General features: G+C 47.6%; 1 protein-coding gene across 1 annotated transcript in view; it reads right to left on the bottom strand.

Moving 5' to 3' along the window:
• LOC142472617 (E3 ubiquitin/ISG15 ligase TRIM25-like) overlaps positions 1 to 9,903 on the bottom strand; it is a 21,018-nt gene extending 11,115 nt beyond the window's left edge. The window contains exons 1-8 of the mRNA XM_075579689.1: positions 9,085 to 9,903; positions 7,055 to 7,150; positions 6,229 to 6,462; positions 3,725 to 3,863; positions 3,466 to 3,540; positions 1,182 to 1,252; positions 580 to 602; positions 413 to 471 (exon numbers count right to left, since the gene is read on the bottom strand). Of these exons, the coding sequence (XP_075435804.1) occupies positions 413 to 471; positions 580 to 602; positions 1,182 to 1,252; positions 3,466 to 3,540; positions 3,725 to 3,863; positions 6,229 to 6,462; positions 7,055 to 7,150; positions 9,085 to 9,699 (1,312 nt within the window). The 5' untranslated portion in view covers positions 9,700 to 9,903. The remainder of the gene's footprint in view (positions 1 to 412; positions 472 to 579; positions 603 to 1,181; positions 1,253 to 3,465; positions 3,541 to 3,724; positions 3,864 to 6,228; positions 6,463 to 7,054; positions 7,151 to 9,084) is intronic.
• Positions 9,904 to 11,780: the final 1,877 nt, after the last annotated feature.

The raw sequence follows: 11,780 nt of genomic DNA, 5'->3' as shown, positions 1-11,780 counted from the left end.
AAAATAGACATTGTACTGTGGTGTGTTTACAATAAACCATTTTTATACAACATCGTATTACATTTTCTTCCATCTTTCTTTTCAACATTATTATCCAACCTTTACAACAAATAGTCACCTATTGTTCCACGGTTTTATAATAATACGACCTATTACGTATTTACATCCCGGGCAACGCCGGGTCTCTCAGCTAGTACATAATAAATAAAGAAAACATGTACAAATGTATCAATATATAAAGCAAAAGTAGGCTGAAGGAGTGGCTCAGTGAGTAAAGACGTCACTAGGTATATAAGGGTCACTAGGTGCTGTATATAAAGTTCAGGATCACTAGGCTGTATATAAAGGTCAAGGATAACGCTGTATATAAGGGTCAGCCTCACTAGGAATATAGATATATATATATTTATACACCAGATAGAAATCCAGCGCTTTGCAATGGTTTTACTCCTGTAGCTGTGACACATTTCCCTTTGTGACACACAGAAGTGTCACAGCGTCACAGCTGGTATATAACAACGTCACTCACTTACCCGGAGGAGGTGTTGCTGTTGCACCAAAAGTAGGCATCAGATTTGCAAGCTGGGTAATTTGAAGCTCCTCTGAAACAAACGTTTAAAGGTTATGTCACAGGTGCTTTCTAAGCACTGCGCCATTTAATACTCGCGGCGGCACTAAATGTCAGACGCTCCCTCATACTCCTCCCATGAGACGCAGATTATAAGAGACGGGTTCATATTATCTCAGACCTGCGGATTTTGTAACGCGGGTAAAACTGCAATAAAGTGACTGACACAGACCCAGAAAACTGATACACCCCGTTATCTCTGTGCTGCTTATCTCCCGCTTTAGACGCTCCCTACATCCCACGCTGAAGCACAGGGAGCATTCAGAACAATGTGCTAAGCTTCATTGGGACGGATTCACTAAGCGCTGACAAGGGATTTCGAGGCTCGATCCCATATTAACTGCCCTACAAGTCAATGGCAGTGAAGACGGGATCGAGGTGCGATATCCCGTATCGGGGCGCAGTAAATCCCGGCCATAGAAGCTAAAACAAGCAAGATGGAAGTCCAGCGCTTTGCAATAGTTATACTCCAGGTGTTTTGATGCATTTCCCTTAATGACACAGAGACGCGTTACAGAGTCACCGCTGGTATATAACATCGTCAGTCACTTACGCTCAAAGGCGTCTCCCAACGCATCAACATCACATGGAGGAGCGGCAGGTTTTTTGTTTTTTTATTTTTTTCTGAAACAAAAATGTACAAGTTAGGCCAATAATGGGCCATAGTGCAGACCGGTCACCGGTCACATACTCTGGGCTATGGGCGAAAGAGTTTCAGACAGGTCACCGGTCACATACTCCGGGCTATGCGTCAAAGTGTCTCAGACAGGTCACCGGTCACATACTCCGGGCTATGGGTGAAAGAGTTTCAGACAGGTCACCGGTCACATACTCTGGGCTATGGGTGAAAGAGTTTCAGACAGGTCACCGGTCACATACTCTGGGCTATGGGTGAAAGTGTTTCAGACAGGTCACCGGTCACATACTCTGGGCTATGGGTGAAAGAGTTTCAGACAGGTCACCGGTCACATACTCCGGGCTATGCGTGAACGTGTCTCAGACAGGTCACCGGTCACATACTCCGGGCTATGCATGAAAGTGTCTCAGACAGGTCATCGTTCACATACTCCGGGCTATGGGTGAAAGAGTTTCAGACAGGTCACCGGTCACATACTCTGGGCTATGGGTGAAAGAGTTTCAGACAGGTCACTGGTCACATATACTGGGCTATGGGTGAAAGTGTCTCCGACAGGTCACCGGTCACATACACTGGGCTATGGGTGAAAGTGTCTCCGACAGGTCACCGGTCACATACACTGGGCTATGGGTGAAAGAGTTTCAGCTGCAAAAAACAGCACCAGATTTCATAAACAAAAATAATCTCATTAATGAGAACGGGATTCTGTATCCTTTCAGTGTCTATTATCTACGATCTGATGTGTTTATGCTTGTTGGAGCTTGCAGTATTCTTGAGGTATTCTTGGATCACTAGGTATATACAGGCATACCCCGCATTAACGTACGCAATGGGACCGGAGCATGTATGTAAAGCGAAAATGTACTTAAAGTGAAGCACTACCTTTTCCCCACTTATTGATGCATGTACTGTACTGCAATCGTTATAAACGTGCATAACTGATGTAAATAACGCATGTGTAACAGGCTCTATAGTCTCCCCGCTTGCGCACAGCTTCGGTACAGGTAGGGAGCCGGTATTGCTGTTCAGGACGTGCTGACAGGCGCATGCGCGAGCTGCCGTTTGCCTACTGGGCGCTATGTCCTTACTCGCGAGTGTCCTTAAAGTGAGTGCCCTTAAACCGGGGTATGTCTGTATGTACCTGTGAATGACCAGTCTATGTGAGGCAGCTCTCCCTCCAGGCGACAGGTTGTGAGAGCCTTATGCAGGTGCAGCAGTGTCAGGACCTACAGGTTGGGCCGCACCCAGGGTTGCCATGGCAAAGTGACGCAGCGTCGCGTCATGACGTCACGTGGCCTCCCATTGTCATGGCAACGCGGCGTCATTTCATGCCGCGCAGCCATGCTCACTGCAGTTGGAGGGGGAATTGCAGGAGAATGCCGGAGACGCCGCCGCACCCCGCCACCACCCGGAGATTGACAGGCTAAACCCGTAGCCCGGAAGTGCCCAAAACCCAGAGTCTCCGGGTCAAACCCGGAGAGGTGGCAGCCCTGGCCACACCGTGAAGTGGTTACCGGCTTAAAATACTTTGGCCAAAGAGTTGAACTAAATGACCTGCGTGTAAGAAAAGATATACAGAAGTATTTACCTATATAATATGTCGTTAGATGCAGCACTAGCACTTTCTGTCCTTTGTATTAATCACGAGGTCACAACCCCAGCAGTGCTGTTTTTGACACTATACAGTATATAATGTGGTGGTTTTGGGTTCTGAGCTTACATGAGCTGTGTGTAGGTATATAAGGTATATAAGGGTTCAGGGCTCATTATATCTTGGTAAGTGTCGGCCGTAGGACAGAAACCCTATTTAGTTGAACGAACCCTGGTGTAACCTTGGGCAAGTCATTATATCTCCCTGGTCCTCCAGCGCACAAAATACAACTCTATGCACGTTGAAGCCAAGCATTGCCATCTTCTTTGGCATCAAAATGAATAAACAAAGCTGTAATTGATGTTGAATGAGAGCTGTAGAATAGGGTTTAGGTTTAATGCCGGCCCCAGGTATGAGTGCCGGAGAAGGAGAAGGGGAGGTAGGTGGTTTGAACATTCCAGAATAAGGACACCTGAAGGACGAGGGCAATTATAGACAGGGGTGGGAGTTTTCCCACTCCCCAATCTCAGCCAATAGCAATATCTCTGGAGCATCCCGTGACTAATTGCCAGCTGTAATATTTCCAATAACACAATGCATTTCACTTACTTTTTTTGGGCTCTTTATCTACGCCAGGCTTTTTCTCCTGAGCAGGAGGCGAAGTCTTCAATTCTGGTGCTTCATCTGTAGGGTGGATAGAAATTCTGATGAGCAACCATAATCATTACCATATGGGTAACACTACTTTTTACGGCTCGTGACTTCTGCATAGGTAATTCTGGCATGGCGCCCCCCGACACCTTCCTATTATAATGCCCAGGAGTGCGGGTGACACCTGTAGATGTTAAAGGGACAGGATGCACGTTACCTGGCTGATTAAGTTCCGTCCTTATCATCTCTTTGAGGGAGAGCGCGCTGCTGTAAATTTGGTTCAGCAACTTCTCATCAAACTCGATCTTGGGTTTGAACGGGTCAGCAGATGTTGTATCTCGCCATTCCATGGCACTCTGTATTAAAATAAATATGGTGCATTAATAACCCCGTTACCGGTCTGTGAGTAGGAAGCGCAGAAACTGCATTATCAATGCCTTGTTTGTATTATGTTTATAAAGCGCTAACGTATTCTACAAGCCGGTGCAACCCAGATAGTAAAAAGATGACTTGATCGGGGTGCGGAAAATTCCTGCGCTGCGCCCCCCCCTGACTGCTCTCCCGTGTCGCGCCCCCACGGCGGCGGTCAAATGACGCCTCGGGGTCATGTGACATCATGTCACGTGACCCACTGCGTCATTTGACGCCGCGTTGTGATGGAGATGAGTGGACACGGAAGCCGGGTAAGTGAGCCACGTCCCCCCCCCCCAAAAAAAGTCTCGTGCCCCCCCTGGGCATTTACAGGACCCATCCCCCTACTAATATTTTTATAACCCCTCATTCTTTGGGGGGCGGTGGGAACCCTTTGGAATGTAATTGTGCTTTTTTCAGCTCTGGGGACACTCTCCGTTTCCTGAGATACCAGTGATGTTACACAGTATAACTCTACCTGCAGGGGCAAAAAAATTGGATGCCAAATCTCGGGGCAATAAAGTCGCAACATCGTCAGTTGTTATTATCATCATCAGTCCCTTAAATTTCTCTTAGGAACCAGGAATGAATACTAGTAACTTCCCCAAATGACAGAAATGCCCAGTGCTACATCCACTGCGACAAAACATACAGTACAATAATTCAGAGCCAATATTCTCATGGGTGAGGGTCACCCAGTTAAACAGTCTGGTAGTGACGGGATAACAGCGGTGTTCTCCGGAGCATGCCTGCGCCTGCGTTGGAGCACTCGCACGCACACGAGCGCGTGCCGTCAGCTGGCAATGGCGCGTGGGAAGAGCTACACGCCACGATTCCTACAGTGGCCTGTGAGGCACAATCCTACAAGGCTGTGCACACGTGGAGTGGGAGACGGGGAGCTGCGGGGGTCCTGCTACACTACTCTGGGAGGAGACAAGCGCAGCGGCCAATCAAAGGTACGGGAGATCTGGGGAGGAGACCCCACGGACCCTAACTGTGATTGGACCAGGAGAGGGGAAGACAGAGACCCGCGTCACCTGCTGGAGAGCAATTCCAAACTCTGAAACACCAGTCCTGTCTGTGAGTGCATTATTGTTTTATGCCAGTCACATTTTATTTAATGTATTGTGCCATGATTTTCGCTCCTATTTTCTCACGCCATTTTTCCTGCGCAATCTGGGAGCGTTGCCTTATCGAAAACTGCAGCAGAAGGCCGCCATCAGTCACCCGGAACGATATCATTATCCAAAAACACAGACAACGTTTCCATCTGTGAGTGTATTCTCTTCAGTTATTAGATAATACCAGCTATTTCCATAGTAATACACTGCTGTGTTGTTCTGCATTTCTGTGTGTTTGGAACCACCGCTTGAGTCTCCGCACCGGAGGGCGTCTCTCCTTCCCGCTTACTAACACACATTAGGATTCATCAAGCCCCAGTCTGAGTTAGCTCACGCGATCTGGCATTAACTCCAATTGGCTGGAATACAATGTGATGCACTAATGTACGGGCGGCATGATACATCTGGGCCATGAGGTCTATAGTCTAACCGATAAACACACAGTGCAAATAGTGTTTCCACTATGCTGTATATATATCAGTGCCTCTGTATGCATCACAGACTCATTGATATGTAGAATGATATACACACATTTACGGGGTCAGGATCAATCGCCGAAGGCCGTCGGGACATTTAGTCGCTGGCTGTTTGACCCCCAAGGTAATGTATAGCCTAACACCCTAACCTTACCCCTTACTCTGAAACCCCTAACCTTACCCCTTACCCTTAAACCCCTAACCTTAACCTGTTACCCTTAAACCACTAACCTTAACCTCTTACCCTTAAACCACTAACCTTACCCCTTACTCTAAAACCCCTAACCTTACCCCTTACTCTAAAACCACTAACCTTACCCCTTACTCTAAAACCCCTAACCTTACCCCTTACTCTAAAACCCCTAACCTTACCCCTTACTCTAAAACCCCTAACCATAACCCCTTACCCTTAAACCCCTAACTTTAACTCCTTACCCTAAAACCACAACCCTTAACCCCTTACCCTAGAAAACGTAACCCCCTTACCCTAAAACCCTTAAACGTACCCACTAATGCTAACCTTAATCACTGACCTTAGGTGTGAAACGGCCTAACTGTCCGCGGTGGCTGGGCGGCTGATCCCGCCCCGCAGCTTATACTGCTGCATAGTGAAATCCTGAGCCGGTGCCTTCTGCATGTATTTACGTGGCCAGCCTTGTATATTACTAATAACAAGTTAACAGCACAGATCTAACACCAATAAGTTAATTCACCTTTAAAAACTGCAGGTCGTCGTCCTCCCTCAGCAGAGACTCAACTTTAACTATCAGAGTTTCAAATTCGTCCTTTTTCTTGCCCAACGCGTTCCGCGCCCAGCTGTATTTGCCGTCGACCTTCCTCTCCTCCTCCTCGATTCTATTCATGGCTTTCCTTTGCTCTACTTCAACACGAGCTTTGATTTCGTCAAACGCCCCTTCCAATAGATCCTTTTTCTTCTGAGTGATGTCCTAAAAAGGATGACAAGTCCATTAAAAGGTGCAATCAAATCCTCCCAAGTTCCAGCTTAACCATCTTTACATAATAATGATTAAAAAAAAAAAAAAAAGATGATCACAAATACTTGTAGGTGTCAGATTTGGGTAAATAAAGGCATAGATCACGCCTTCGACATGTCACTGTCCTCGTTTGACATTCTCTGTTAATAATATAATAATAATAATAATAGCATGTTCTTGTATAGCGCTGCTAGTTTTACGGAGACATTTTTGCAGGCACAGGTCAATGCCCCGTGGAGCTTACAATCTATGTTTTTGGTGCCTGAGGCACAGGGAGATAAAGTGACTTGCCCAATGTCACAAGGAGCCAACACTGGGATTGAACCAGTTTCCCCTGCTTCACACTCAGGGCCAGTCAGTGTCTTTACTCACTGAGCCGCTCCTTCTGTTGACATCTACCTCATTCTGCTTCTCACATCTACGTCACAGTAACGTAAAGAAATTACCCTAGCACTAACATTTTTAATTTCTCACATCAATTCCCGCGTAGCAACTGTCTTTACCTTTATTTGAAGACCTGTATATGAATTAAAATTGGTTTTACCTTCACTTTCCTTTGGTCGACTGAGACTTCATCCAGTGTATTCGAGTTCTTTTCTATCTTGTCATTCAGTGATGCCAGTAGGTTATTGAATTGTAACTGTAACACAAAGTGTGATGTGGTTGTAAGTGCTGTCGATAGAATGCAGAATACTGTATCACTGTGTGCCACATTAATAATAATAATAATAATAATAGCATGTTCTTGTATAGCGCTGCTAGTTTTACGTAGCGCTTTACAGAGACATTTTGCAGACACAGGTCCCTGCCCCGTGGAGCTTACAATCTATGTTTTTGGTACCTGAGGCACAGGGAGATAAAGTGACTTGCCCAAGGTCACAAGGAGCCGACACCGGGAATTGAACCAGGTTCCCCTGCTTCACACTCAGTGCCAGTCAGTGTCTTCACTCACTGAGCCGCTCCTTCTCCCATTATACCAAGAATAGTTTTACACATCGCTGTTCTCACTATGCACCCAGCATCATTTCTTCATGTTCTAGGTGTGCACCCGGCATCATTTCTTCATGTTCTAGGTGTGCATCCCACATAATTTCTTCATGTTCTAGGTGTGCACCCCACATCATTTCTTCGTGTTCTAGGTGTGCACCCCACATCATTTCTTCGTGTTCTAGGTGTGCATCCCACATCATTTCTTCATGTTCTAGGTGTGCACCCCACATCATTTCTTCGTGTTCTAGGTGTGCACCCCACGTCATTTCTTCCTGTTCTAGGTGTGCACCCCACATCATTTCTTCGTGTTCTAGGTGTGCACCCCACATCATTTCTTCGTGTTCTAGGTGTGCACCCCATATAGTTTCTTCATGTTCTAGGTGTGCACCCCACATAATTTCTTCATGTTCAAAGTGTGCACCCCACATAATTTCTTCATGTTCTAGGTGTGCACCCCACATAATTTCTTCATGTTCCAGTTATCGTGAGTGCCCTATTTTGCCAAAAAATAGCGTTTAAATGAACACATTTTTGAGGGAAGTTAAGGCTACTTTTCCTATTTATATGTATTTATATATTTAAAACCATGATTATTATTTAACGCAGGACAAAGAGGGTCTTAAAACAGAACTTTTCCAATACGCCGTGAAGCTCTCTTCCCAGCACTGGAGAGGGTTCTAGCCCCATTCATTGTTTTCCTTTACGGCGCCCCAATAACGTGCCGGGTACATCACAAGCGCTGGCTGGTTTTCTAGCGGGCGAGCGGGCTGACCCCTCCAAAAAGTTCCGAACGGAAACGGAGCTCCCGCCACTTCTGTCTCCGGCGTCCGAGACCTGACGCGGTCATGTGACCACTCCTGGAAGTGCGGGCACTCTAAATGTTAATGGGGCTGAATGCTTCCCCAACGCTGGTAAGCGCCTGCATGGCATATTGAATAAGGATTAGGAATAAATTCAGGATTCACTAAGCCGCTGTACGGGGGATTGCACCATTCAACTCAATTAACGCTGGGTTGGGGTGTGATAGGGAGTCCCAGCTTGTAGGGCCATATTCACCCAGCAGTGTTCTGCCACAAGGCATCTTCTAGCGCCGAGAGACACCGTGCAGCCTATTGAAAGTCAGTGGGCAATAAGGTGCCTTCCAGCCGAGCATTATGGCAGAACACAGGCTTGGTAAATATGGTCACTCGCACGCAGCTCTACATATCAGCTTCGCCCCTCCTTCCTTCCTCGGTGCAACATGCAGTCCCACAGAGAGGCGGAGCAATAACACGTTCCAAAGGTTTCAACAGTGCAAGTGCCTTCCCTAGACAAATCTAACCGTGCTAACAGCAAATATTTGGCTGCCTTTTTTATGATTAGTTACAAACTATGTTTCTTTAAGGACTCGAAATGGGAATTGTTTGTCTTTTGAGGGTGTTCCTTAATGCCTTTTCTTTGCCCTTGTCAGACAGCCGATAAAGATAAGGTGCCCGTCTGGCAGTGTAGCTTGCCCCTCTTTTCTTTTTGCCACTAACAGGGATTGCACTTTTAAGTGTAATTATCATGTTTAAGGTGGGCTTGAAAGAGTGCAGAATGACTCACCTCCTTCTTCATCTTGCCTTCCTGAAGGCCAAAGGTTTGACACTGTTTGTGACCCACCAGACAATAGCAGCAGATACACTTGCTGTGCTCCCAGCAGTAATATTCCAGCAGCTTGTTGTGTTCTGCACACTTCCTCTGCTGGAGGTCTTTCAGGGGCTTCTTGAGCTGGTGGTCCCTGAAGGCTGGGCTCTCAATGTGGGGCATGAGATGGTCATTGCAGAAGGAAGCCATGCAGGTGAGACATGTCATGCAAGCAGCTACCTTCATGCAGTTATCACAAAGCACAACATCTTGATTGTCCATCTCCTCCTCCTCCTCCTCCGCACACTCTTCTTCGGTCCCATCCGAGTCGCGGTCACCTCTGGCCGCCATAACCTGCTTCACCAGGTTGTTGAGCAGGGTGTTCTTCCTCAGCTCAGGCTTGGTGTCAAAGGTGGTTCTGCACTGGGGGCAGCTGTAATCCTTGAGGAATGGTCTTTTCCAGGTGAGGTCCATACAGTGGAAGCAGAAGTTGTGTCCACATGGGATGGTCACTGGGGTAGTAAAGGGAGAAAGGCAGATGGAGCAGGTCAACTCCTCAGCCAGGTCATTGAGTGATTGAGCCATGGTGGCCATAGTCTGCTGCTGTCACGGTGCAGAGAGCAGCCTGATCCCTTCAGCTCTAAAGAGATCCCAGAGTGAGCACCTGCGGAAATGTTTTCCAGGGAACCCAGAGATCTGGCCACTCCTCTCTCCACAGTTAAGTTTCGTTTCTGCTCACAGGCAATGAGTGATAAAATAGTGTAACAGGTGCTCCCCCACCCTGTGGGAGATATCCCTGTTACCTGGTAACTGCTGCTCACCTGCTAGGCTTACAGGATGCAGAGTGTCCGCCGGTGTTAGTGGGGACTAACAGGACAGGCTTTAGGGATCTTCCCAGCTCTTCTCTCTGTGTTGCTGCGCCTCCATTCCCACAGGGCCTATAGGGATAGGTGCAGTCCCCTGTGGAAAAACACTCCCTCCCTGCAGCCTCAGGCAGGAGTATAAAACAAAGGGTGGCTCTTTATTCTTCAACAGCACAGCAGTATACCAGCACGTACACTCCCTGGTCCCTGGAATCAACCCCCAGGGCTTGAGGCCCAAAGGTCTATCCTTAGCTCCCATGCTCCCTGGTGGAGTATGGGGTAGGTGTCTTACTCCCCTGAGGGAGGGGATGGAAGGGGGCCAGGGCCCTGGCTCCACACTTCCAACACAAGGAAATGTAGCTCTGCAGCCCCTTTTGTATCCAGGGGGAGGGTCCTAGGTCTGAGCCCGATAGGGCAGTACACAGGCCTTCGGCCCACCCCCCTGTAACTCAAGGGAGTTGCTTACGGCTGCAGCAGCAGCAAGGGCATAGATTTAACCCTAACACTGCCTGCACTGGTACCAAGGTTTATGTGTTAGGTAGGGCAGATTAGTAGCCAAGAGGATACATGGCTACACTAGTAATCTTGTGAGCAATATTAAATGTCCAGAAATCTGCCGTACCCCCATAATCACACAGCGCACAGCGCAGAATCATTTCCTTAGAGAGATAAGAGAGTGCATAACAGTCTGTGTGAGTGTGTGACAGTCTGTGTGAGTGTGTGACAGTCTGTGTGAGTGTGTGACAGTCTGTGTGAGAGAGTGCATAACAGTCTGTGTGAGAGAGTGACAGTCTGTGTGAGAGAGTGACAGTCTGTGTGAGAGAGTGCATAACAGTCTGTGTGAGAGAGTGACAGTCTGTGTGAGAGAGTGCATAACAGTCTGTGTGAGTGTGTGACAGTCTGTGTGAGAGAGTGCATAACAGTCTGTGTGAGTGTGTGACAGTCTGTGTGAGAGAGTGCATAACAGTCTGTGTGAGTGTGTGACAGTCTGTGTGAGAGAGTGCATAACAGTCTGTGTGATAGAGTGACAGTCTGCGTGAGACTGCCCCCACATTACTCCTTCTCTCTTTCACATAGCCTCTTCTCCATCCCACCCCGTCACTGGCAGCGCACCCACCAACCCAGTCTCTCACACCCAACCCACGCACCAAATCACTCCCACCCACCAAATCACTTCCACCCATCCAGTCACTGCCTCCCACTATGAAGGGGGGGGGGGAAATCACTACCCTACCGCCAGCCCCCCCAGTGAGCCACCGCCCCCTGAACAAGGGCTGTGAAGGGGGGAACAGAGCTGTGAAAGGGGGGTGGTTCGGACATCTGAACTTGGGGGGGGGGAACCCAGCTGTGAAGAGGGGGAGCGGAGAGAGAGGGGGAGCAGGAAAATTAAATCCCGGGCAACGCCGGGTATATCAGCTAGTATATATATAGCACAAACAAGACAAAAAAAGTCTCAATGATAAGCACTCCAAACAATCCCCAGAAAATATAACAAATGTTAATGTCATCAATACATCTGAGCAGCCGGTCTTGCTGACCTGGGAAACCTTTTTGTCCTTGGGTTTGCACCTTATACCCTTTATCTGCATTAGATTTCATTTACTGTGCAGGTGTGGCGAGCTTCCCCTGTCCCTGCGGAATGTATGCCAGCTCTGTCAATTTAGGGTTCCGCCCCTTTTTGGTTTTGGTATGGTATGTCTTTATTTATATAGCGCCATTAATGTACATTACGCTTCCCAGTAGTAATACACGTGGTAATCAAATAAATAACAGATAATATAAATAACAGATCATGGGAATAAGTGCTTCAGA

This window comes from Ascaphus truei, chromosome 22 (genome assembly GCF_040206685.1).
Source record: "Ascaphus truei isolate aAscTru1 chromosome 22, aAscTru1.hap1, whole genome shotgun sequence".
NCBI classification, from domain to species: domain Eukaryota; kingdom Metazoa; phylum Chordata; class Amphibia; order Anura; family Ascaphidae; genus Ascaphus; species Ascaphus truei.
This window is presented reverse-complemented; position numbering and strand designations above follow the sequence as displayed.